This window comes from Chionomys nivalis, chromosome 21 (genome assembly GCF_950005125.1).
Source record: "Chionomys nivalis chromosome 21, mChiNiv1.1, whole genome shotgun sequence".
Lineage (NCBI taxonomy): Eukaryota > Metazoa > Chordata > Mammalia > Rodentia > Cricetidae > Chionomys > Chionomys nivalis.
The window spans coordinates 7334283-7360829 of record NC_080106.1 but is presented as its reverse complement, the minus strand read 5'-3'; the positions used below and the strand labels follow the sequence as shown (position 1 = coordinate 7360829).

Sequence of the window (26547 nt, the reverse complement as noted above, 5' to 3'; positions counted from 1 at the left end):
GCCATGCTGTCTCTGTGCACTAAAAGAACAGTGAGCAGTAGTGAAGGTCACATTTTCACTGCCTCTACTCTGTCCATTGGCCCACAGGTCGTCTTCACGGTCTTCATCTTACTCTGGCTCTGGCTCATCCCGGTCCCGGTCCCGATCTTCATCCTACAGCTCCTATTCCAGCCGCTCTTCCAGACACAGCTCGTTTTCAGGAAGCCGGTCCAGGTATGTCCCAGCCTGCTAACTCCTAGCAGGTACAGTGAGGACAGACATTCTAGACAGATCAAGTGGTCCTGTTTGTCTCTGTAAAACATGGCAGGATTCCTGGGTACCTGATTCCAAAATGGTTTTGGTAAACCGCACACTGAGAAGCAGTTTGGGCTGAGACGGCAGTTAGCATACACTGCAGGTACTGGATACAGGACCTGCATCTGTACCGTCTCTGTTGAGTCCGGGTGTGAATATGCAGTGCTTCCATCGTCCTAGAAACCCTAGGAAGGTGAAGCAAGCTTTTGTTGAACTTTCCCCATTGAAAATAGATGCTTCCAGAGCTTTAGACAAATTCTACAAGGACATTACACTGCACATCCAGCTTGACCTGCCCCCACAGAAACAGAATGGCTTGAGGGGCAGGGACTTGAGAAGGGTCAAAACTTTGGCATGGCATTCAGTAAAGCTAGTAGGGTTTATGGGTGGATGGCATTATCTTAGTCCTAGCTGTTAATTGATGCACATATAAAGACTGGCAATCCTCTGCTTTGAGACATTATCACTAGGTATCTTTGTGGGAATACAATGTTTTGTCTTCCCTTAGTGTAATCTGGTGTCCCTTGCAATGTTCCCCTTCCTGGCATATGGTCTTGGATTTGTTTAAGGAAATTTTTATATTTATTCTCTTTTAGAGGGCAGGGTTTCACTGTGTAGCCCTAGCTGGCCTGGAACTTGCTATGTATTAGGCCAGGCTGGCCTCAAACTCCCACCTGTCTCTGCCTCCAGAGTGCTGGGAGTAAAGAAGTGTACAATCCCATCTAACTGGTGTTGCTTTAGAGGTGATGATAGAGGAGATCAGAAAGCAGTTCTGAGAGTCGCTAAGGCTGTTGTGGGGTGTGAAATAAATTGCATGTGGACCTATTTTCATGGACATTGAGACTCTTGTAGAAGCAGGCAGCCAGGATGCAGGTGTGTAGGCCATCCATAGGTGTGCTGGCGCAGCTGGGCGGTGGTGGCGCACGCCTTTAATCCCAGCACTCGGGAGGCAGAGGCAGGCGGATCTCTGTGAGTTCGAGACCAGCCTGGTCTACAAGAGCTAGTTCCAGGACAGGCTCCAAAGCCATAGAGAAACCCTGTCTTGAAAAACCAAAAAAAAAAAAAAAAAGAAAAAAAAAAAGAAAAAAGGTGTGCTGGCGCAAACCCCAGAGTGCAGACATTGGCAGGTTCCCTCTGCAAGTGTCAGCATGGAGTGGGGTATGCAGCAGAGAGAGGTGGCTATGGGCCTCGGGGTGGGGAGAACAGGGAAAACCAATGCGAGCCTCTGAGACACAGATAAAGGTCATATGGATACTGTATAAAATATGAGACTAGAGAGGTAGAGAATACAGTGGGCCTTTGGAAATTTTGGACTTTATGTAGAAAAAGTTGTATGTGTGATCTTTACTCTGAGCAAGCAGCTGACAGTGTAGCAGAAAGTATCAGGGAAAAAAGCTCTGTGCCTATCCCATGCCCTGAGGTTGGGGCACTTGGGTCAAGGTGGCAGCTGGAACAGAGTAGAGAGGGAAAGAACTCCGGGCTTCACTTTTCAGGTATTTCTGACCCTTCCTGGTAACTCCAGCACAGGAAGCAGGGAGTTAAGTGGGTCCCATTGCAGGCAGAACATGGGAGGGTCTTGCAGGTCTACCCAGGAAGTGTGAGGTGACATTTCAGGGAGATGCCAGTGGGATGCTCCACCATCCCATCAATTGCTCAGAAGCTTCATCATCATCTCATTATTGACCATAAACATCTTAGGTATTTCCCACAAAATGTGTGCCTTTCTCAGTAACTTAGCCTCCCTAGAGACCTAGAATGGAGTCCCCACCTTGGGGCTCTGCAGCTGTCTTTTCTGAAGTTCATCTGTAGTAGCCCCTCCCAAAGCTGCACTCAGGAGGATAGGCTGAGAGGGGAGAGCAGTCTGGCAGACTTAGAGGGGCCCCAGGATACACTTTTCCTGGTTCTCCCACAGTAGCTGCCCACGAGGTGAGGCAGCAAGTGCAAGGCCCCAAGAGTGAATGCTAGGTTTCCTGGGTACCTGCCTTTGAATATGGGAGCGTGAGGAGCTGCAGAAACCTTACCCACTGCTTGCACCATTCAGCTGGAAGTAATGGGCATCCTGTGTGATGGTTTTGAGTAGGCAATATGGGCCAACCCAGCTCCTTTCATCCTCTTGACGGAAGTGTGACCTCACTGTCAGAGCTCCATCCTGGAAACTCCGCATGGACCCAGCTCCCTTTCCCAGGCTGTTTGTCTACCCTGCTGACACCTGATACTTGTGTGGAAATCACCTGGTCATAATCTCCTCCCAACTATACACTCCCTTTTTATGTGATGCTGTCACTGCTTGGGGACCTCTGTGCCTGTGCCTTTACCTGCCGGCGAAGTGCTTGGGACCCTCACCAGTTCTGCCACCTCCCAGCTACTAGGTGTCTCAGACCCCACACTTTAGCCAGAGCCATATTTACCCATTTGGCCCCTGGCTAAGGCAGAACCACATGCCCTCTCCTGGATACAAGCACCTAGTCCTGCACACAAGCACTCATTCCTTCCTGAAACTGCACACTGCCCTTCCATTTCCTCCTGAATGTGTGTCTTATCAGACGATGAAGCAGCTGAGCTTAAGCCTAAGTTCTCTTTGGATCAGGACCATTTCCTATGGGGTGTGCCAGCTCCAGCCAGACTCCTCCTCACACTCTCTTTGTTCCCCAGGTCCCGGTCCTTCTCCTCGTCCCCATCCCCGTCTCCCACACCTTCCCCACACAGACCTCCAGTCAGAACCAAGGGGGAGCCGGCCCCGCCTCCCGGGAAAGCAGGGTGAGTCCTGAGCCCCCTTAGGTCGCTATGGTGCTCCACCTCGGTGGGGTCTCCAAGGCTTCCAGCCTCTTCCACTATCTCTTCCCATCCCATGCTTGGACTAGAGGTGAAGCAGCCTCCAAAGGGCGGCGAAGAAGGCTCCCAGGAGGTGGGCGGAGGCACGGGCTCAGCACCTAGACTTGGGTCCCTGTGGCATGGACCTTGGCACTCATGTGCCATGTCTGAACTGCAGAGCCCTGAGATGTGGGTGCATTGAGCAGGGACCCTAGTCCTATCCTGCCTTGACCTTGCCTCTGTCTCACAGGGAGAAGTCAGTAAAGAAGCCAGCCCCACCCCCAGCCCCACCACAGGCCACCAAAACTACTGCTCCTGCCCCTGAGCCTGCCAAACCAGGAGATCTCCGAGAAGCCAGAAGGAAGGAGCGGCAAACCAGGACTCCCCCAAGGAGGTGAGCTTGTGGGTTTATGGTAATCCTGGTACAGTTCTCCTTGTCGACGTTGGTGCTGCCTGGGAGTAGATACTAATGAAACCTGGAGCCTAGGAGGCGGGTGCATCACCAGGGAGACATCACGGAGCAGTGGCCCAAGCCAAAGCATATCTCAGGCCCATGACCAGCCTGGTGTGCAGGAAGGCTCTGCCTTAGCAAGGGGCTACCCCTGGAGTGAACTGTGCTACTTGTGTTGCAGGCGGACGCTCAGTGGCAGTGGTAGTGGCAGTGGCAGCAGCTACAGTGGCTCCAGTTCCCGATCCAGGTCAGTTGCTTGGTCCCTACTCCCTGCTGATCTTTTTTGCCTCGCCGACCATATTAGGGACTCCTCAGTGTTCAAGGACATACTCAGAGTGAGTATAGCCTCCCTTCAACAAGAGCATCTAACCCTAGGGGAAGCGGCCTAGACTGGTACGACCCAACTGGACAAGGTGAGGCCAACCCCAGGTTCTCTCCACACTTTTCCTGAGGATAGACTGTTCTCTGGGCCTGCTAATCCCTAGGCAGTTGGGAGGAGCCTTAGAGAAGACCATAAAGGATTTAGAAGATGGAGGCAGCTTGGTGGTCTTGGAATCTTGTTGCCATTTTCCCTCCATCCTCAGGCATCAGGGCTTTAAGCACTTGTCCAAGGCTTCAGTGTCTGGACTGTTTGAAAGACCTATGGGTTTTTGTTTGGTTGTTTTTTTAATTTATATACATTAGTGTACATTTATTTATGTATATTTTTCCTACATGTATATCTATCTGTATGAGGGTGTCAGGTATCCTGGAACTGGAGTTACAGTCATTTGAGAGCTGCCGTGTGGGTGCTGGGAATTTTACCCGGGTCTTCTGGAAGAACAGCCAGTGCTCTTAACCACTGAATGGTTTGTGTGTTTTTAAAGCTAGGAAATGCTTGACTCTTCCATCTTTTTCCTGCCTCTGTTTCTCTATTCTGTGATGACCTTAAGAAGAGCTGATTGGTGTTGTTACGGGCATGTTGTGGTGCTGTGCTGTCCCGAAAATGGAACTGTCATCTAGTCTCTCCGTCCTGCCCCACCCCCCCCAACCACCCTGCCCTATGTTTGCTGTCCCTGACAGTGAAAGTGTCACTACTTTTTTAGTTTTTTGAGACAGGGTTTCTCTGTGTAACTTCCATGGCTGTCCTGGAACTTGCTTTGTAGACCAGGTTGACCTCAAAGTTACAGAGATCCGCCTGCCTCTGCTTCCTGAGAGCTGGGATTGAAGGCGTGCGCCACCACCGCCCTGCGCCACCACCGCCCGGTTACCACTACTTGTTTAATTTACTGTCATCCAAAATCTTTTGGTGGTGGTACTAAAGGTGAAACCTGGATGGAACCTTGCAGTTTGCTCAAGTGCTCTACCCTGAGCTCCAGGGTTTGGGTTTTGGGTTGAGAGGACTCCCTGTGTTGCCCGGATAAGCTTGAACTCTGGGCTTAATCAGTTTTGCCAGGAAGCTGGGACTATAGGGGCTCCAGCACACCTGCCAGCTGCCATTGCGCCTTTTGTACTGCTTTTGAAGTATTAAAATAAGGTCTCACTATCAAGCCCTGGCTATTCTGAAACCCATAGAGATCTGCCTCAACCTCCCCAATTACTGGGATTATGGATTGTAGCTGTTGTGCACCATCAACTCGCTTTAAAAAGTATGTCCTTATCACCATAGGAAAGGGCTCAGTCACATTTCCCTTCCCAGCATAATGTCACCCAGTTCATTCAGTAGAGACCCTCAGCTCATGACACAGCGTCCACTTCATTGTATAGTACCTCTGAAAGTCGCCCGAGATCTCTTGCTCTTGATGTGTATTCCATAAACATGGAAACTGGGTAAAGACAAGCCCTAGAGACATCCCCCTGCCATCAGCCTGTAGCCCAGCCATTTTGCAGTCAGCATGGGGCTGAGGGGCACAGCTGTGTTTTTGTGTCTAGGTCTCTGAGTGTGAGCAGCGTCTCCTCGGTGTCCAGCGCCACCTCAAGTAGCAGCTCAGTGCACAGTGTGGACTCAGAGGACATGTATGCAGACCTGGCCAGTCCTGTGTCCTCAGCCAGCTCTCGATCCCCCACCCCTGCCCAGACCAAGAAAGAGAGAGGTATGCAGGGCCCTTGCCCTGGGGATGTAGAATCAGGGGTGAGCTTTAAACAGACACTGTTTCACTGTTTATGTGCACAGGAACTGAGGGTTTGTCGTTAACAGGGAAATCTAAGAAAGAAGACGGAGTAAGAGAGGAAAAGCGAAAACGGGATCCATCCACGCAGCCACCCAAGTCCTCTAAAGCTCCAGCAGGTGGGAAGTCTTCCCAGCAGGCAGCAACACCTCAGCAAGCAGCCCCTGGGCAGCCCCAGCAGGGCTCCTTTGTTGCCCACAAGGAGATAAAGCTGACCTTGCTGAATAAGGTGAGACCAACGGGTCGTGCTCACTGGGCTGCTGCTGGGTTCCACCTGCCCCAAGCTGAGAGAGGCCCAGGTGTCCCAAACACGCACCAGCACAGTCCAGAGGTTAGCGCCTCAGCGTTAACAGTTCATGTGCCAGTCCTGGGACAGCAGGCAGGCAAGCCTGGGTTCTGTCTTCAAAGCTCTGCACATGTCTGGAAGGGCCAAGGCCTGACACGTTGGGGTCCTGCAAGGCCCTTTCCTATACAGCACAAGGGATTCTATCACATGGCCACAAGGACCACAGAATCGCTTTATTGGTGGGGCTCGGAAGGGCGGGCGGGGCCAAAAGAAGGACCATGGGAGCAAAGACCCATTCTCCAGTGACAACAGATCGACCACCACCCTCTTCCTTGCCTAACGACCACCCTTACAATACTGTGCTGTTTCAGGCGGCTGATAAAGGAAGCCGGAAGCGCTATGAGCCATCAGACAAAGACCGGCAGAGCCCTCCAGCCAAGAAAGCCAACTTGTCCCCAGACCGAGGTGAGCCTCCCAGCTCCAGGGCCTGAGAACATACCATGGGGCCAGATGAGCCAGAAGGCCCCACCTGCAGGGCATCTGTTGTGAGTACTGGAGCTAGCGCCTAAGAGCTGAGTTCCGCCACATTGTTTCATCCCGTGAACATAGCGGTGGAGACTGGAGATAGAGTTGCGTTTCACTTTTAGATAAGCTCAGTAGCCCAGGCTTATCTCCAACTCATGATCCTCCTGCCTCAGCCTCCAAAGTGCTAGGATTATAGGCGTATACCACTGTGCATGATGAGAAAGTGGTTTGGTTTGGTTTTTGGTTTGTTGTTTTTCGGTTTGTTTTGCTGTTTTCGTTTTGTTTTTCTTTTTTTGGTTTTTCGAGCCTAAACTGACAAAAGCTGTGTAACTGTTGTGCCCTGGCTGGAACTCCTTTTGTAGAACAGTCTGGCCTCAAACTTGCAGAGGCGCAGAGATCCACCTGCTTCTGTCTCTAGGGTGCAGGATTAAAGGTGTGCGCCACTACCACCTGGTGGTGAGAAAGTTTTCAAATCTTTATTTTAAATAATAGTATGGGAATGTAGCTCAGAGGTAGAGCACAAGATCCCGTGTTTGACCCAGCACCATAAAAAGTTACTGATAACAAGTCTCTGTGTGTGACATGCGGCGCACAACCCGCTCATGGTGAACAACCCTTCCAGCACAGACAAGAACAGGGGTGAATGAGGTGGAGGCATGTGGCTCAGTTAGTAGAGGGCTTGTATCATTTGGTCCCCAGCATCATATAATGATACCGTGTGTGCATCTGTAATCTCAGCACTTGAGGGGTGCAGGCAGACGAATTAGAAGTTTAAGGTCATCCTTAGCTACACAGAGTACCAAGCCATCCTGGGCTACATGAGACAGCATTAAAAGCAAAAGTCAAGGACAAGAAGCGTGCGTTGGTTCTTTCTAACACCCAAAGTCTTAGCTGTGATGAAACACCATGACCAAAAGCAACTTGGGGAGGAAAAGGATTATTTGGCTTACACTTCCACATTGCTGTTACCATGGAAGGAAGAAATGACAGGAACTTTGTGAGCAGAGCTGATACAGAGGCTGTTGGGGGTGCTGCTATTGGCTTGTTCAACTTGCTTTTTTTTTTTTTTCTTTTTTTTTTTCCTTTTGGCTTTTGGTTTTTCGAGACAGGGTTTCTCTGTAACAGCCCTAGCTGTCCAGGAACTCACTCTGTAGACCAGGCTGGCCTCGAACTCACAGAAATCCACCTGCCTCTGTCTCCTGAGATTAAAGGTGTCCACCACCACCGCCCAGCTTCTAGTTTTTGTTTATGCACACGCACACATAGGGAGAAATGTTCTGATCTTCCTTCCTCTACTTCCCAGTGCTAAGATTATAGCAAACCATACCTGGCCACCTTGACACTTTGGACCTGGGTCCTCTGGTGACCCCCAAATACAGAACAGTGGTCTCACTCTCTCCCCTGTTGACCAGGTTCTCGGGACCGGAAATCAGGGGGAAGAATGGGCTCCCCAAAGCCAGAGAGGCAGAGAGGCCAAAATGCTAAAGCCCCTGCTGCCCCAGCGGACAGGTAAGTCCCTACTCTTATCCAGGACAGGCCATAGCCTTTAACAGTGTGGGAGACCTGGGAGGCTGTGGGAAGAACAGACAGGAGACGGAGCAGTCCCAACCCACTCTCTTAAGAACCCTCAGGCTCAGCCTTAGCATGCTGCTCAATCCTACCTTGTTGAAAGGCCCTAAAAAGGGAGACTGAGTCTCAGGATGGCCTCATAGTGAGGTGACTAGAAGAGGCTGTGGGGTAGCCCAGACAGAGGAAGTGGGGAGCCCTGGGTGCTCACCCCAGGGTGTGCTCTTTCTCATCTCCTCCCTCACATCTTTTCAACCCTACAGGAAGCGTCCACTGTCACCCCAGTCAAAGAGCTCCAGCAAGGTCACCAGTGTGCCCGGCAAAGCCACAGACACTGCTGCTGCAGGCACCAAGTCAGGGAAGGCCAGCACCTTGTCTCGGCGGGAGGAACTCCTTAAACAGCTCAAGGCTGTCGAGGATGCCATCGCTCGCAAGCGGGCCAAGATCCCCGGGAAAGTGTAGTAGGCCCAGCTCATTCCCTGGAGTAGACTCTTAAATGTTTTATAAAAATAGGGTAAGCGCAGCCGTTTTGGATTTTCCAGTTAATGTCTTATTTTGGCTGTGATTCTTTTTAAAAATTAAAAAAGAAAAAAAAAGTTTCTCAGCTGGAAAAGAAGCCACACACAAGATGAAGATGACGCTGAATCCCAACCTCCCCACCAGACTGAACCAGCTCCTTCCAGAATAGAGTCTCCACGGACAGACAGACAGACGGACAGGTCAGCACTGAAACAGGGAGCACCAGCTCTGAATAACTTAAGAGCTTCAGGCACGCAGGGACTGGACTCACACTCTTCTGCCTCCATCCTCGTTTCTCCCAGGTGGCTTCCTGGCTACGTGTTTTCAGCAGAGTCTCCTTTCTGGGAACAGGAAAGCCGAATATTTCCTGGACCACAGGCAGCACCATCCCTCCTCTTCCCCGGATCAGAAGTATATATATATATATTCTTGCCTAAAGTCTGATTGGGAAACATTTCCTGTCTTTTATTTTAAGCATCAAATTGTTTTAGTTGATTAAAAAGGAAAAAAACAAAAGACAAAAAAAAAATAAAATAAGGCCAAGGGTATTGTTGGGGTGTCTGTCCAATGTGGAGGGTCTTTTTTGAGCGATCTCCTAAAATAAAATATTTTGATAAGCAGTTTCTGGTCTTGGTGGTATCTGCATGGGCCTGGACTTCCTCTCCACTGGACACCCATGCTTTAGCTCAAAATGGACCAAGCACTCCAGCAGAGCCCTGAGTCCTGGAGCAGATGATGTCTGTCACCCGCCAGGAGCCAGTCAGCCCCAAAGAAACATACAGAGGCTTATAATAATTATAAACTGTATGGCCTACTGCTCAGGCTTATTATTAACTCTTACAACTTAACCTATAATTCTTGTCTGTGTTTAGTCACGTGCCTTGGTACCTTTACTCAGTAAGGCAATCTCTTACTGGTGACTGACTCTCTGTCTTTCCTCTTCCCAGAATTCTCTTAATCTGGTCACCCTACCCATACTTCCTGCCTGACTACTGGCCAATCAGCATTTATTAAACTAATACAAGTGACAAATCTACAATATACAAGAGTATTATCTCATAGCAAGCCAGCCAGCACAGACTGCTTGAATCTCCAAGCTCTGGAGTGTGTTAAGCCTCAGTTTAAATGAAGAGCAGCCCAGCTCTGTGGTTGACTTCTTTTGGAGTGTCTCCCTTCCTGCGGTGAGCCCTGGCTAGGCTGACCCCAGCTATAAGGTCATTTGTCACTCTTGATTTTAACATAACACCTGGCCCTAACCCAGGCATGTGTTCAGGTCCAGGATATGCAAAGCCTAGACAAGAGTGGGACACTCCAGTGTCCTCCATGCACTTACTACTCTCCATGAGAGTCCTTTAATAAGGCCTGCCCAGTGCAGACAGCTCCAGAGAGGCCAGCGCCACAGTGCCTTCCCAGACAACGTTCCTGGTCTTGTGGCAGCCCCACCTTATCTCTTCTATCACCACCTTCCAGGAAGTACCATGCCTAAAGCCCCCAAGTTTGAAGGAGGCCAGAGGACAACCTCAGGTGTCTTTCTGAGTAATGCCTTCCACCTCTTTGGTGACAGGGTCTCACTGGCCTGGAGTCCACCAATTAGACTAGACTGGCTGGACTCTTAAGTCTTGGGATCTCCTATCTACCTCCACAGCACAAGCAGAGTTTTACATGGGTTCTGAGACTTGAACTCTGATCTTTCCTCTTGGCAAGGGAAGCTCTACCAGCTAATCTCTCCCCACGCTCTGATTTTCACCCAGGGAAGTCCAGGATAAACATTCCCAAATAGCCTTGCTACCGGGTCAGAGGAACAGTCAGCCCTGCTGTTGGGTCCAGGCCTTGGAGAGATGCAGCCTCACCAAGCAACTCTAAATAGACCAACAGCAACCAAACCTGAGATCTCCAGGCTTCCCGCTTTTACCTGATCCAGACAGCCAGGGCAAGCATGATGTGGGCAGGCGAGCCTGCCCAACTAGGGCAGGCTGTTCAGCATCCTTCCTCTTGGGTGCTTTTCCATTCTTGCCTAACCTGGGACTTACGAATGAACCTCAGGAGCAAGGCTACCCACCTTCTGCCTCCAACACTAGTATGTGCCCTGGCCCCCACACCCCACTCTCTCTGCCTAAGGCTGTATGAGGGAGGATAGTGTCTGCCAGGAGAGCTGCATTCAGATCCCTCAGACTGCCTATCCAGACACTAGTGGGTAAAAAATCCAAAGCAGGCTTTGAGTGGGAAGACGGGCACTGAGACCAAAGGTTACAGGACATCGTCTGGGACCACGCTTGACACCAGCTGTCCTGCTGTTATCTCAGTACACCCATGGAACGTGGGCGCTCAGAGACCAGTATGCTGCTGCTGTCCTGGCCCAGGAGTGTCCTGCATTTCAAGGGCTGGGCAGAATGGATTGAATCTGTGCATGGGATTAGCTGGGCTCAGGACAGCTGCCAGCCACAAGTATGGGATCAGTAAGGAGCTGCTGTAAGCCAAGGAAGGAGGCCTGGTCAGCTCTGCTGGGTTCCATCTGAAAAATGGTCATAGCACACAGGTCCATAGATCCCAGCCTTAGGACCTGGCAGAGGGAGTAGAGCAGTTTCATCTTCGAGAGTATCTGGGCCAGCTCGGCTCCTATGAAGCCACAGGATAGCACCTGACAGGTACATGGGCCTGTTTGCCTCCTGAGACCCCGGGCCCCACCCAATCACCCCAGTGCTCTCCCTACGTCTTCGGAATCCATCTGCACCAGTAAAGCTATAGACTGTACTTAAGTACACCAGACACGGAGCAGGCTGATCCTGGCTAAAATCCAGCTCTGCCAGCACATTTGCTGTACAGCCTGGGATAAATTGTCGCTGCCCTGGGCCTCAGTTTCCCTGCCTGGGAAGCGGGGTAAGCTGAAGCTCCTTGAAGAATGAAAACAGGGAAGTAGCTGAACATGTCTCCAAAGCCATTGTTCTTATTCCTGTCCTGGGGTACAAGGTGGAACAGAGGTGGAAGGTGAAGGCATCAGTGGACTCCTTCCCACTGGGCCCCACCTTGACAATGGCCTTTCCTCAAGGAGTCCTGTGGTCCCTGTTCCTCTCTGGGAGAGGTAAGGTAGTACTGGTGAGGCAAAGGGCTGGTCTAGAGTGGGGCACTCTGAAGTGGGCCCTTTGCGCGCGCATACATACATATATATACACACACACACACACACACACACACACCCCTTCCCTAGCTTTCCTTCTGCTGCTCTTCCCGGCACATTAGGTGCTGTTAGACAGACTGTATACAGAAAGATCCCGACCCAAGAAGAAGCTGGAATCTACGGGCCCAGCCCTCTCTTCCAGGATGTAGCTGACCCAACTCTTTCCTCACCTTTACCTCCCTCCCACCTGTGTCTTGACTCACAGACTGACAATGCAGAAGGGTCATGGGAATCATGTCAGTGTGCCCATTGGTTAGGCAGAAAAACCGTAGCCCGGGAAACCCCACCCATGTCCACCAATATCTTCTCCAAGGCCCTGGAGCCCGGCAGCTACAGCTGACATGTTTACATGCATGTTGGTAGGCAGATGTATGCGCCAGGGAGAAACTGGAGGTCAGCAGGTCAGCCGAGGGAGGGACCACGGCTGGGCTCTGCACCAAACATCTCAGCCATACCTTCATTTCAGAAGGGGCTTCCTTGAGGGCACTTAGACGGTCTCGGTCCCCTTCCGCCATTGTTCTCTGTAAGGGGAGGGGCTGTATCCACACTAGATTCTGAGGCCCTGGGAACAGGCCAGCAGCCTGGTGCTCTGTGGATCTGGTGACAGCAACAGTCAGTCAGCATTGAGTGACTCAACTGACCCCAGGTAGCTGGCAGCACAGCACTGCCCTCATGGTGGCCTATCGAGTCGGTGAGCAGAGCTCCTTCATCCCTTTGAGAAGTCACTCCCAGGGCACCCGGTGTGCTGTCCCAGCTCACCTGCCCGCAGGTCAAGGCTGCTTCTAAGTGTGGGGGCTGAAGAAGGACCTGTGACTACACTCCCTGATCCCGCCCACAGCTGGACATTCTAGACTCTCGCAAAAACCAGGCCAGACAGGCCCTTCCGCTTCAGAGGTGGCCGGATCCCCAAGGGGCCCCAAGGTAGAGGCCTTCCCAGAAAGACAGCCAAACCTTAGGCATTCAAAACATCCCAAGATTTGGCTCCCACCTGTCCTCTTTTCAGATAAAAGCACCCACAGGACCCAGCCCACCCTAGCCAGCTGTGTTATATGGGATTCAGTGGGGGAGGGGGTGCTTCCGGGTAGCTCCAGGCTCCAACGAGCGTCCTTCGATAACTGCACTCATTTCCAGTGGGCTTTCCTTCCCCACCCCAGAATTTTTTTTCTTGGATAAAACGGTAGGAGAGGGGCTGGAGAGAAGACTCGGCGGTTAAAAGCACTGGCTGATCTTGCAAAAGATCCAGGTTCTGTTCCCAGCACCCACATGATGGTTCATAACCAGCCGTAACTCCAGTTCCAGGAGATCCAAGGCCCTCTTCTGGCCTCCATGGGCACCAGGCACACATGCAGACAAAACATTCATCCTCATAAAAATTTTTTAAAAATTAAAAATCTGTAGGACCCTCACTAAGACCTAAGGGCATTCCCTAGCTAGCATCTCTCCTGCCCGTACAGGGAAGGGGCTCATGATGACCACCGTAGGCAAGACACACAACCTCAGTGCCCATCCACAGGTCCAGAGACTGAACCTCAAGGACCCACGCAGGGAGTAACATGTAAGACCCCAGTACCAACCGCGAACAGCAAAAAGGGCACAAGTCAAAGCGGCAAGCTGCTGAGAGCAGCTCAGCTGAAACCCTTTTGCCCCATCAGCCAGGGCCCCTGGCTTTTCACGGGCATTCCACTGGGTAGGGTCCCTTTGGGTAGAGAGGGTGCCTCGAAAAGGATCCTAAGTGTCTGTGACGCAGCGGGCGTGGCCGAGCTGGGCCCAGCGGCAGTTCTTGGGACCTACTGGACAACTGTGTGATGCAAAGGGACAGACCCAGAGGAGGAAGCAGAGTGCCGGAGTTTCCCCAGGTGTGGCCCCAGGTATAAAGAAGCACACAGCCGGTCTCCACCAGGTGCAGCATTGGGACCATCGCCAGGTGTGAGGCCTGCTCCATGTCTGCTGCCATGGCTACTGTCATTGGCACTGTGATGGTGAGCCTGGCACCTTTCCCAGCCTCCTAAGGACAGCCTATCCCAGAAGGGTGGATGATGGGGGCTTCCGTCTGAGCCTGGGTGCGCTGGGATGCGTTTAGGCGAAGCGTATTTCCCCACTTACAGAAGAAAGTCTAAACCCTATGTTTTCTGTGAGAACCTGAAAGATTTGGAGGAAATGGGGTGTTCTCTGGGCTACCCCTAACCATACACCTGCCTGTTCCCCAGCGCCTCCTGCTTCTAGCCTGGTTGCCTTCTGGGATGACCCACCAAGACCTCCCATTCCGGGGGAACCCCCGAAGCCATGGGACCCTGAGGTGCTACTCTGCTGAGGAGCTGTCTCGTGGCCAGGCTCCCCCACACCTGCTAACCCGAAGTGCCAGGTGGGAGCAGGCCCTCCCTGTGGCCCTGGTGTCCACTCTGGAGGCCACGGGCCACAGTAGACAGCATGAAAGACCTCTAGCTGGAACACAGTGCCCCGTGCTGCGGCCAGAGGAGGTGCTGGAAGCTGACACCCACCAGCGCTCCATCTCACCATGGAAATATCGGTGAGATTGATCGGGGGTACCCATAGGTGGGATGGGAGGGTGACTTTATTCACACTCTGGAGCCTTAGTTTCTCACCTGCTCAATAGGTGTGCTCACCCCAACTTTTTTTTTTTTTTTTTTTTTTTTTGGATTTTTCGAGACAGGGTTTCTCCGTAGCTTTTGGTTCCTGTCCTGGAACTAGTTCTTGTAGACCAGGCTGGCCTCGAACTCACAGAGATCCGCCTGTCTCTGCCTCCCGAGTGCTGGGATTAAAGGCGTGCGCCACCACCGCCCGGCTTCACCCCAACTTTTAAAGACACATTCCCCTGAGAAGCTGTCGCTTGGGCCAAGTGAGACCAGGACTGTAGTGAGGAGGCGAGCAGGCCTGCTTTTCGTCCCGCCCGGTTCCCGCATGGGTAGCTTTACACCCGAAATAACAACACACAAATTATATTCATTTAAACACTGCCTGGCCCATTCGTTTTAGCCTCTTATAGGCTAATTCTCACATCTTGCTTAACCCATTTCTAATAATCTGTGTAGCATCACAAAGTGGTAACTTACCAGGAAAGATTCAGCATGTCTGACCTGGTGGCTGGCTCCAAGGCGTCTGCCTGGAGAGGAGGGGCATCGCGTCTGCCTCATTTCCTTTTTTCCCAGCATTCTGTTCTGCCTACTCCACCCACCTAATTTTCTGACCTATCAGGCCAAGCAGTTTTTTTATTAATTAACCAATGAAAGCAACATATAGACAGATGACCCTCCTCCATCACAGGACCCCCATTAAAGGCCCTGGTTCTGTGTTCTCAAAGGCCATGGGTTAAATGTAGGCAAGACCATTGATTGAGCACCAACTGAATGCCAACCTTCTCGGTGCCTGTACCTTTCTGTCCGCGGCGTTCGAATCCTGAACTCTTAGATTGCCCGTTCCACAGCAAGTGGTGCAGCCACAAGAGGGTGGAGCTCCAAGGGGCGGAGCTGTGCCCACCACGCTGCGAGAGCTCAGATTAGTTCTAGGTAGGACCAGTGCTGAGTATTCTCACTGTTCCTGTCCCCACAGCATTGACACAGACCAGAACCGCTACCCACAAAAGCTGGCGGTGGCAGAATGTCTGTGTCGTGGCTGCATTAACGCCAAGACGGGCCGGGAGACAGCCGCCCTGAACTCTGTGCAGCTGCTGCAGAGTCTGCTGGTGCTGCGGCGGCAGCCCTGCTCGCAAGACGGTGCCTCAGACCCTACACCAGGATCCTTCGCCTTCCACACCGAGTTCATCAGAGTGCCTGTTGGTTGCACCTGTGTTCTTCCCAGGTCTGCACAGTAATGACTTCTGCTGAGGCCCCACCGTTGTTCAACCGGGCTTTTTCTGGGTCAGACATCCCAGGCATCCCCACAGAGGGTGCCCTTCTATTTATGTGTATTTATTGCTTATTTATTGACTCAGAAGTGCAGCAGAGGCCGTACCCAGGCTTGCCCAGTGATCTCTGACCAGTGCCCAGATGCAGGCTGCTGGTCTCAGGACTGGAGAGGTCAGGCAAGCCCCTGTCTGGAAGGGTCATTCCCAGGGACTCTTCAGCTTTAGCTAAGCCTGTTTCCAAAGCGGAGAGCTGGGCGTGGTATGGGGCACAGCTGGAGTCCCAGCGAGGCTGGAAAGTTACCTCAAATTCTCAGACAGCCTGGTGTACATAATGAGTTTCAGGGATAGTGAAACCATCTCAAAAGAGAGGGTGGGGTTCCTGAAGGAACCGGCTTCCTCTCCTTGAACCTCTAGCAACAGTGACAGGCAGGGAGATGAGGGGCCGGCTCTATGTTACCCCAGAGCCCTGGTTCTGCCCAATGCAGCTCTCCCAGGTGTTTTTAAATAATTATTTATTTTAACTGTTATTAAATGGACATGTTCAGCGCTTCCTTTACTTATTCCTGCGAGTCTACTTTTCCTCCCTCCTGGCCCTGTCCACCCAGTGGTGCTCAGAGGCTACTAAAGTCCCAGCTTCCTTTCCTAAGGTGTGAGTGTTGAGAAGGTGTGAGTGTTGAGAAGGTGTGAGTGTTGAGAAGGTGCTGCTGGGGGAGGGGGACTTCAACATAACATGTACAGCTGTTAGGCCTGGGTCTCCACCACCCTACAGGAGGTCGCTTCTGCCCTGGGCAGGGATAGGCTTTTCTTCACACTCACATTGTGCTCCCTACTCTTTATTATTCCTTTGGACATTTGGGGAAACATCCCCACCTGAAGTTAATCCCCAGGAACACCCCTCTGCATCAAGACAGTCAGGCAGTCATTTCCATAACAGGCCTTCCCAGCATAACCCTGCCAGGTCCCTCCCTAGTAGAGACCCAGGCCTGTGAGGCCAAACTGAAGACTTAGACTCCACCCTAGAGCCAGGAGCCACCAGGATGGTAGTCTGGACTCTGGACCCGTTGGGTGCCTTGGGTGAAGGGGCCTGGGAGCTAATGGCTCACACTATGGGAAGACCAGAGCTAGGCTCAGGGTCCACTATCAGATCTGGTGCCAGCCGTCACCCCTGTCCCACCATCACAGGAAGAACCACTTGTCCACACCAGCTTTTCACTGTTTATTACAGTAGGAGGCATCACCGCCTCCTGGTGGCACCTCCGGGAACACTCAGGCAGGAGCTGTAGACAGCCACAGAAGGTCACACCACCTCATCTGTCACTGGAATTGGGTTGACCTGGGGGCCTCCAGCCGTGCCTGCCTCCTCCTCACCCACACTTGGCTTCTTGCGGACCTCCACTGGTGGCCGGGGTGGGGGGTTGGTGGGCGGCTGCTTGATGGTGCCTCCGACCTGGGGCCGCTCCTTGGGCTTGGGCTCAATAGGGGTCCATTGCTCACCCCGGATGGCTGCCTGAGGGGCAGAAAGAGACGGTGTTGTGCTTCAAGCTGCTGGCTGTCACAGGGACTTTAAGTGGACATGGGTCTTAATCCCTAAGCAGGATGGGAACGACTATATTAACTGACTGACCCAAGGTCACACAGTGAGGATCTGGGACTACCTGACACCAAGTTATGTGGCCATGCCAGGAGGGTCCTGCAGTGTAGGGAGCATATAGAACACTCCCAGAAACACTTCCAGGTACAAATTCCACGGCTCCCAGGTCCCCTCCAAGAGATACCTGCGTTCGCTAAGGCCTCCCCAAGGGTGTCAAGCACTCTGTAGGAAGCAGGTAGTGCTGGGTGCTAAAGAACACAAGCAGAGTACTTGCTTCAACAGCACTGCTGTCCCCCACCCCGCATGCGCTTCCGCGGCAGCTGCTTCAGTGTGGGAATGTGCACTTAAATTCAGTATCCCACAGGCAGTGGTGGCACACACCTTTAATCCTAGTATTCAGGAGGCAGAGGCAGGCAGATCTCTGTGAGTTCGAGGCCAGCCTGGTCTACAGAGCAAGTCCAGGACAGCCAGGGTTACACAAAGAAACCCTGTCTCGAAAGACAAAACAAAAACAAAAGCAATAAATATAGTATCCCATAATGCTTGAGAGATGGAAACTGCAGCACACAAACACCTGTGGCTACACCTTCTAACACCGTGACCATACCTTCTAACACCTGTGCTACACCTTCTAACACCCGGGGGCTACACATTCTAACCAACAAGCTAGAACATTCTACAAAGAATGAAGTTGGCAGAAAAGAATTAGAAAGATATCTATATGATCTCAAAAAGGGGGGAGAGACTTTTAATGAACACAAGCTATGTTAGGTGAAGAGCACATACCTGTCCTGCAGCATTAGGAGGTATAGGCAAGAGGATTAGGTTTCAAGGTCATCTTTAACTATGCGGCAAGTTTGAGACCAGCTGGCTATATGAAACCCTCTCTTTCAAATTAAATAGGTAGATGATGATAGATAGATAGATAGATAGATAGATAGATAGATAGATAGATAGATGATAGATACATGCATGCATACATACATAGATAACAGGCAGCTAGAGAAATGCTTCTGTGTGTTGAATCCCTGGGAAGTGCACCTGACACAGCCCCAAATTCAGGCAGGCTTTGATGAGCAATGGACCCATACTGAGGTTGGGAGGTAGGACCTGGGCCGGCCACACGGCCTCTCTGAGTTGTCTTTATCCACCTGCTGGACAGAGCTACAATGCAGCCTCAACAGGAAGTGTCCAGTATACACTGGATGTGCATTAACCGAAGCTGATGTGAGCAAGGAAGCTGACCTGAGGGCCAAGAACACCAAGGACATGGGAGCGGGGGACGGGAGTGGAGGGTGAAGTGGAGGGCAGCCACTTACCAGCAGGTAGATCACACTGGCAATGACCAAGCAGACAGTCCCCAAGATAGTGGCCAGCAGGAAGCCTGCAGGCACTGACAGCCTTGAGGGGTAATAGAAGGAAGGGGAGAGACAACAGTCAGGGGGGCATCTTGAGCTCTTGGCCAAAAGGTCTCAGAGGGAGATGTCATCCCCAGGACCCTAGACCGAGCAGAGGCCAGCTCTGCCCAGGTCCAGCTTGGCATAAAATGTTCTCTGCAGTGATTCAAGGCCCAGCAACTGTGTTGGGGAAAAGGCCTAAGCTGGGGTGTGGTGTCATGGGTGTGTTCCAGTCCAGGCTTACCAAAGACCATGAAAAACGGCAGGTGTAACAGACCCACAGAAAACCACCCAGCGCCCACCTGAAGCTCAGCTGCTGGGTTCGGCATGCACAGCACGACAGCTGATGGATGCAGGTTTGGGACCTTCTGCACTCTCTAAAAGCTGGACTTTTCTGTCTGGTTAAACATCAATGAGGAAGGGGCATGGCTGAGCCATAATCTCCCATCCAGGCTACAGACCCATGGGGTCCTTCCAGTCTCCTGTTACCCAGGGCATTGGCGGGGGACTCACAGGAAGTGGAGGACAGCCCGGACATAGTAATTCCTCGTGAGAGGCCCGAACAGCTTTACCACAGTTGTCAGGTACTTCTGTCCACTAGACGTAGAGGGAGGACAGAGGTCAGGGGGTCAGCACCAGTCAAAATCAGGACCCTTGTTCCTCCCTATCCATCCCTTTCCAGGGTCCTGGGTCCTTTTCCTCCTGGTCACATGGACCCAGTAGCTGGGCAGGCATTGGGCTGGAAGCTCCCGACAAGCCAGGCCCAGGCCACTCAGGTGGGGATGACTTACCACCGCTCCATGGTGGAGCCCTTTTTCCTCTTCCCTCGAGGGTACTCCAGCAGACAAATGAGCACACCTGCGGCGCTGAGGCGGCGTTAAGGAAAGCCGTGTTTGCCCTAAGCTAGCGTGCACTTCAGGTAAGTGGAGGCACAGTCGCTGGCCCATCCCCCATTCTCCCTCCTCGTCTGTTCTCAGGTTCTGGCCAGAGGGTCCATTGTCTAACAAGGTAAGGAGGAGGCAGGAGACTATAACTCAGCTCCACGTGTGCCTGAACCCATTCTGTGCCCTTTGGCAAGTGGTTTCTAAAACTGCAGACAGAGCTGGTTCTGCTTCCTGAGTCTGTGGCCAAACAGAACAGTTGTAGAACCGCTAGCCCAGGAAGCAGCGGCATCACCACACCGTCCTGGTCCCCAGTAAAAGGATACATAGAGTAGGCACCGAAGTACCACTGTGTGAAGTGCCCAGCTGTGGCCACGATGCCCCCTGTGATGAGGACTAAGGGAGGAGGGAGGTTAGAGGAGGCACCTGTTGCAGGTGTGAGCCAACTTGAGCTTGCCCCTGGGCTAGGACCTCCTCCAATTCTCTGCCCACTGGGGTAGGGCACTGCCCCAGGAGGAAATGCCTGGATTGCAGGGGGCACAGGAGGCAGAGAGGATGCTCGGTGACGTGGCCAGGGCGAGCTGAACATGCCGATGGGAGTCTTGTGCTCCATGGGAGCTGTCTACTGCTTACAACCTGTGTGCCTGACAGTTACTGCCCCTTCTTTTCAGCTGCGGTGTTTCTTGGTCCTTTTGTAATCTGCACATACTTGGGGTTCCACCCCAAGAAAACAAAAAACCAAAGACCTGCACAGGGTTGTGCCACAATCGCACGGCCCCACGGTCATCCCAGCCAGCTAGCCTATTCAAGACTACATTATCGAAATACACAGTGTGAAGCTTAGCTCCCCCACGGAACCACGTGACAACCGTCCTCATTTCAGCAAGCTCTTGTGTCTGTGTCTTTAGCCCAGGTGAAGCTGAGCTGACGGGCTCTGTAAATAATTAGCAGCTCACTCTTCCTTGCTGTTGTTTTTGAGAAAGTCCAGACAGGCTGGCTGGTCTGGAACTCCTGAGCCCCCTCTTCCTGTGGTTGCATTGCCGCATGGATCACCACTCTCCACTGCTTACTTTTCTTCTTGTTTTCTTTTGGTTTTTCAAGACAGGGTTTCTCTGTGTAGCCCTGGCTAGCCTGGAACTCACTCTATAGATCAGGCTGGCCTAGAACTCACAGCAACCCACCCACCTCTCCCTCTGAGTGCTGGGATTAAAGGTGTGTGCCACCACCACCTGGCATAATTTTTTGCTTGTTTGTTTTCTTACCTTTTTAAATTGACTGTTTCTCTAATCCCTGAATCAACCACGATTTACTGGTTTATTTGTCTGTCTTTGGGATATTTGGAGGCTTCTAGTCTATAGCTATGACGGATAAGGTGATGTGGCTATGTTTTTATTTTTTTTAACCAATAGTAAGAGTGAATTTAAGATATTTTATGAGGTTGGCAAGATGATGGAGCGAGTAACAACACTTGCCACCAAGCCTGATTCATCCTGATGACAGGACCCACGGAGAAGCAGACCGACTAAGCTGTACTTTACCTCCGTGCGCCTACTGTCTTAGCATGGTGGTGCCCAACTGCCCTGGCAATGCTCAAACCGGACATGGTGGGCTTGTGTGCAATCCCAGCACTTGGGAGGTGGAGGCAGGAAGTCCATGAGTTCAAGGCCAGTCTTACTTACACAGTACATTCCAGGATCCGCTGGGATGCATGAGACCCTAGAATACTAGCCCTTGCGAGGTGGATGCAGGAAGGCCAGGATTCAAAGTCATCATCTTTTGCTACACAGTGAGTTTGTAACCAGCCTGAAACCCTGTCTCAAAACAAACAAATAAGTAAAAGGCAGGACCCTGCTGTAGGTTTAGAAAGATGAGTGATAGACTAAGCCTAAGAAACTTAAGATCTTGATTCCATGAGGGCCCGAGGGATGCTCAGGGTCAAAGAGTACTGGTTGCTCTTCTGCAGTATCATCTTCAGCCAGGTGTGGCCACACCTGCTATCCCAACACTCTTGAAGCTAAGACAGAAGGATCATAGATTTCAAAAAATAAGCAAAAAACTGTGCCTTCTTTTTTCTTTGTATTCTAGAAGCTAGCAGTAAATTTTACTCAGACTTTTTTTTTTTGAAGTAATTTTAGCAAGCATTTTTCAAAGGTAGTCATGTGTAGTTTCCAACTGAGATGCACACATCCAGGTCTTTCTATTTCCTGTCCTAATATTTGAAAATAATTTCTCCAAGATATTCAAGGCTACTTACTGCAAAATTCTTCCTAGCCACGGGAGAACTTTCACTGCCTGACTTGTTACTCATCTGGTGGTTCCCATTCTCTCTTCAGGGCCGGTCCTTCTCCAGATTCAGCTTCCCTCTTGCTGAGGCGCATCTGTCAGTCACCCTTGCACCAAGACTGTTAGCTGACATTCAGCAGGATAGTGCAAGGGGAGAGGGTAACCCTTTTCTCAGCACCTGAGACAACATTACACACTGTCTCCTGGCGCCTATGACATCATTACCTTGTCTCCTGGCGCCTATGACATCATTACCCTGTCTCATGGCGCCTATGACATCATTATACCCTGTCTCCTGGTGCCTATGACATCATTACACCCTGTCTCCTGGCGCCTATGACATCATTACACACTGTCTCCTGGCGCCTATGACATCATTACACACTGTCTCCTGGCGCCTATGACATCATTACATACTGTCTTCTGGTATGTGTGGTTGATCTGAGAACTCTATAAGCTGGTATTAACCCATGTTTTTATTCCTTGTCTAATTTCAATGTGTTCAAGAAGGGATTTGTTGCCGGGTGGTGGTGGCGCACGCCTTTAATCCCAGCACTTGGGAGGCAGAGGCAGGCGGATCTCTGTGAGTTCGAGGCCAGCCTGGTCTACAAAGGGAGTTCCAGGACAGGCTCCAAAGCTACAGAGAAACCCTGTCTCGAAAAACAAAAAAAACAAAACAAAAAAAAAGGGATTTGTTGGGGGCTGGAGAGATGGCTCAGTGGTTAAGAGCATTGCCTACTCTTCCAAAGGTCCTGAGTTCAATTCCCGGCAACCACATGGTGGCTCACAACCATCTGTAATGAGGTCGGGTGCAGACATACAGAATATTGTATACATAATTAATAATTTTTTTTTTTTTTAAAAGAAGGGATTTGTTTTCGTTAGCTCTGAAAGTGACTTCTTGCTCTCTTGGGCCCAAAGTCATTTCTGGGAAATGTCTGCTCAGCCTCCAGATGCCCTTCCCCCACACCATGGAAGCTCTCTTGTGGAACTTCAGTGTGTCACATGTTCACTTCCTGCACAACGTATAACACAACTTCTGTGTAGAAATCCCCGTATCGGTGTGGTTCCTCCCAGCTTCCTTCTGCTTCCTTCTTCGGGGCTGTGCACCCTCAGGGTGTCCACGGTGCCAAGATTCAATCTGTGTGCATCTGTAGACAGCGCTTGGGGATTCACCCTCTCAAATCCAGCTGGCCATTCATTTCTCTCCTTTGGCATTCAAGGGACACTTTTCTGCCTTCCAGTGGGACCAGCACCCCTGCCCATGGGTGCCGACTCCCCAGAGGGTTCACTTCCTCAAACAGTGAGCTAATGTGAGCTCACACCCGTAGGCCGTGCATCCCACAGCAGCCCGCGTGCCCCGCTGAGGGCTTCTCCCTCCGATCAGAGTTCTCCAGCTTCTGTGTCTGTGGCTGAGGGCAACCTCACTCCGGCAGTCCAGATCTCGGTTATTGCCTGTTCCTGATGTTTTCCACCTGACCCCTGGCAGCAACAGCTCATGGCAGCTGCAAGGATTTAAGTCCTGTGTGAGTCTTGCTTGGGTGGTGGTGACTCCTGCCTTCTCCAGCACAGAGACCCTGGGACGGCCTCAAGAAGAGTCGCTGTATTGTCCTGGGCATCCGCAGCCTTCAGGCCCCTCTCCCAACCTTCAGAGAACACTGGTTTATTCTTCTTCTTAGCCTGTAGCTTAGCTACATATTAACTTTCCTGCTTTGCTGATCAGCACTAAGGGTGTGCTCTGCTGGAGGGGAGGGTCTTTCGGTCACACATTTACTCAGCCTGCAATCCACGAGCCCTTGGAGTGTCATGTCCATTCTGAGCTCCTGTTCTGCTGTCACCATTAGTGGGAGAGGACACCCTCTATCCACCAGGGAGACACAAGGATACATTCTTTTTTTCTTTTTCTTAATTTTTTGGGACAGGGTTTCTCAATGTGGCTTTGGAGCTTGTCCTGGACCTCCTGTATAGACCTCCTGTGTAGGCCTTAAATTCAGAGATCCACCTGCCTCTGCCTCTCAAGTGCTGGGATGAAAGGTGTGCATCACCACTGCCCGGCCCAAGGACTCATTCTTAAACCCAACCAAGAACAACAACCGTGTCCAGGGACTCTGAAATAACCCAAAGACCAAAGCCCCGTGGTCTGGTAAGACAGCGGCACACTTTAACAGAAGGTCCTGATCCCAGGGAATCAGGCTACAGGAGGTTGAACATCTCCGAGCAGGCGACACTGAGCCCAGGGGGAAGGAGAGAGGTGTTAGCCAGCTCTGGGGGCTGCGGCAGCAGCTTGCACAAAGCCCTGTTGCACATTCAGGAAACTCAGAGGCAGAAAAGAAATTGTACTGCAAGGTAGGCAGGAGCGCTCCCAGGAGGACGCAGGGGCTCCAGCAGCCAGAAAGAGGTTCTGAGATGGAGCCGGGTGATTACATGGGAAAACAGATAGGATTTTCTGTGATTTCAAAACAAAACAAAAAAGGAAATGACCACCCAAACCACCCAGGCGGCGGTGGCGCAAGCCTTCCATCCTAGTACTTGGGAGGTCACCCTGGCCTATGGAGTGAGTTCCAGGACACCAGAGTTGTTACACAGAGAAACCCTGTCTCAAAAGCAAAACAAACCAACAAACAACCTGGGAGAGATGGCTCAGTGGTTTAAGAGTGCGCACAGCTCATACAGAGGACATGAGTTCGGTTCCTAGCGCCCACATCAGCAGCTCAGAACCACCTGTAACTCCAGCCCCAGGCGATCCAGTACCCTCTTCGAGGCTTTGTCTGAGACCACCTGCAGACCACCTGCAATTATTCCCATGCCCAGACACAGACACACATGCATACACATGTAGTAAAATGTAAAACAAAGGAAAGTGTGTTCCTGTGGGTTGGACCCAGACTGTCCAGAACACTCCCAAGGTGGCTGGACTTTCCAGAAACAAGGAAAATAAGAGGAAGTCCGACTTGAGGGAGAAAGTGGCCACGGCCAGCGACGTCTTTACATCTCCACTGTCTCTAAACGACACAGAAGAGTTGTGTCACCCTGGGCTCTGTGGACAGTTAGCTGAGGCAGTATGCAGAGGTCTTCCTTACACAGCACAGGCAGACAGGACATGGCAGCACTCACAGGAGTGGCTAGCATTCACCGGACAGCCTGGGTCTTCCCACTGGGGCTGTGTCCCTGTAGTGTTCAAGGGACACAATCCACCACTGACAGGCAGGTGGAAAATGCAGAGAAAGGAAGAAGGGTCCCTACTGGTCCACCACTCTGAAAGGGCTTCAGCTTCAAAGCCTCCCACCCCAGGAGGGAGCTTCCCATGTGGTCTGGGGGAGATTTCTCCATCACCCTCCCAGGGTGAGTGTAGGTGGGTCTGGGTCCCCACCCCTGGCCTTGCAGGTCTTTCCTGGCTAGCTTTGGCTTTGAGGCATGTCTGCAGTTTCTTTAAGTCTCAGGCCTGATGCTCCTGGTCTGGTCTACTAGGTTCCTTCCCCAGTCTAGTGAAGTCAGGGGTCCCATTACCCCTTGGCAGACCCCCCCAGGCTATCTGGATTGTTTGAGCCACAGCAAGCGACATTCTGACCAAAAGCAAGTGTCCAGCACCTTAGCCCTGGGCTAAGATCACTCAGAGGGGTGCACCGACTCTTGTAAAAAAGTTTCTGCACACACTCTGCTTGTGGGATGGAACTGTGCTCCTCCAGGATGATATCAGCTCCTATCCCGAGCCCCTCCAGGAGAAGACGGAACCCTAGCGACCCCCAAAACCAGAGCCCCGACTCCAGGAATGGGCTATACACAGAAGAGGGTCTTCCGGCTGGTTTTCCTAACCGGGCGGGGAAACCACCGGGCTAAAGCCTCTTCCCCAGCTACAAGCAACTTCCTCCTCCGAAGTCCCAGCGCGGACAGAGCAGGGTTCAGGGCGGGGTCGCAAAACAGGCAGCAGGGCAAGGCCAGCAGCAGCCACCGCCTGCTCTGAGCCCCTGGGCCCCAGCAGCCCGCGCAGGGAGGTCCGCAGTGCCAGCCCGAACCCAGCTTCTCCCGAGGCGCCCCAGGGGTCCTGACCGGCCCTCCGCCCGAAGCCCGCCTCACTCACTCAGGCCAGATGCCAGCGCCTGCTCGTTGGCCCACATGGCCCACTCGATCTGCCCCATGGTGAGGACCCTGAACACGCAGCGGCCGGGTTCAACTCCGCAGCCCACTACAAGTCTTCACCGATCGGCCCGCCCCCTGCTCAGGCTCCGCCCCTTCGGGCTGTGCCCTAAGGCCTCCTTTGCGCCTTCGTGGGTGGGACAGCCTCCCCGTGGGCTTCCCCCTAGCTGGAATGTGCCCCGCCTACTTAGGTCTTGCCTGTCACTTGTGGCAGTTAGCCCCCAGCTCCTAGGACCCCTGGAGTAAGTCACTTCAGTCCGCCTGCTCCTTTGCTTATCAAACCTGGTCCGAAAGGATGAGGCTACTTCCGACCCACTGTGAGCCGGGGCAGGTGTGGCCTGGATCACGTGATTAAGCGGAGGGAGGGGGACTTGATTTGTAAGGCTGGGAAAACCCAGAAAGTCGGGGACAGCTGAACACTATTGCTCTGGCCCAGACCAGCAGTAGCAGCAGCATGTATGCTGGGGTATGGCATAGGGTGACAAGGAAGCAGGAGACTGTCACGGGAGGGCACAGTGGCTGGGGTGGCTTGTGGCAGTGCGAGGAAATCCTAGACGTACCTACTTCGGGCCCCACCTCTCCACTACATAAAGATGGCACTCAATGGCTGGTAGGGACCTGAGCG

General features: G+C 52.1%; 3 protein-coding genes across 6 annotated transcripts in view; 2 read left to right on the top strand and 1 right to left on the bottom strand.

Annotated features, from left to right (window-relative positions):
* Zc3h18 (zinc finger CCCH-type containing 18) overlaps positions 1–9213 on the top strand; it is a 39558-nt gene extending 30345 nt beyond the window's left edge. For 2 of the 3 annotated variants that reach the window (XM_057753825.1, XM_057753824.1), the window contains 9 exons: positions 88–213; positions 2947–3051; positions 3356–3499; positions 3738–3803; positions 5468–5628; positions 5733–5932; positions 6361–6454; positions 7927–8023; positions 8344–9213. In XM_057753825.1, the coding sequence (XP_057609808.1) occupies positions 88–213; positions 2947–3051; positions 3356–3499; positions 3738–3803; positions 5468–5628; positions 5733–5932; positions 6361–6454; positions 7927–8023; positions 8344–8542 (1192 nt within the window). In that variant the 3' untranslated portion in view covers positions 8543–9213. The remainder of the gene's footprint in view (positions 1–87; positions 214–2946; positions 3052–3355; positions 3500–3737; positions 3804–5467; positions 5629–5732; positions 5933–6360; positions 6455–7926; positions 8024–8343) is intronic. The other variant, XM_057753826.1, reaches the window with a different exon arrangement.
* Positions 9214–13726: 4513 nt separating this feature from the next.
* Il17c (interleukin 17C) lies at positions 13727–15603 on the top strand. Its single transcript, XM_057753827.1, has 3 exons — positions 13727–13753; positions 13982–14301; positions 15342–15603. Exons 1-3 carry the CDS (start codon positions 13727–13729, stop codon positions 15601–15603), a joined length of 609 nt encoding a protein of 202 aa, XP_057609810.1.
* Positions 15604–16843: 1240 nt separating this feature from the next.
* On the bottom strand, positions 16844–26222 carry LOC130863597 (cytochrome b-245 light chain). Of its 2 annotated transcripts, XM_057753730.1 has the most exons (6): positions 25867–26218; positions 19832–19901; positions 19416–19490; positions 19138–19221; positions 18547–18628; positions 16844–17143 (listed from the first exon to the last, which is right to left on the bottom strand). In XM_057753730.1, the coding sequence occupies exons 1-6, from the start codon at positions 25922–25924 to the stop codon at positions 16934–16936; spliced, it is 579 nt and encodes a 192-aa protein (XP_057609713.1). In that variant the 5' UTR covers positions 25925–26218; the 3' UTR covers positions 16844–16933. The 2 variants fall into 2 exon arrangements, with proteins under 2 accessions (XP_057609713.1, XP_057609714.1); XM_057753731.1 differs by lacking the exon at positions 19138–19221 and having other exon boundaries at positions 25867–26222.
* Between the last annotated feature and the right edge of the window lie 325 nt (positions 26223–26547).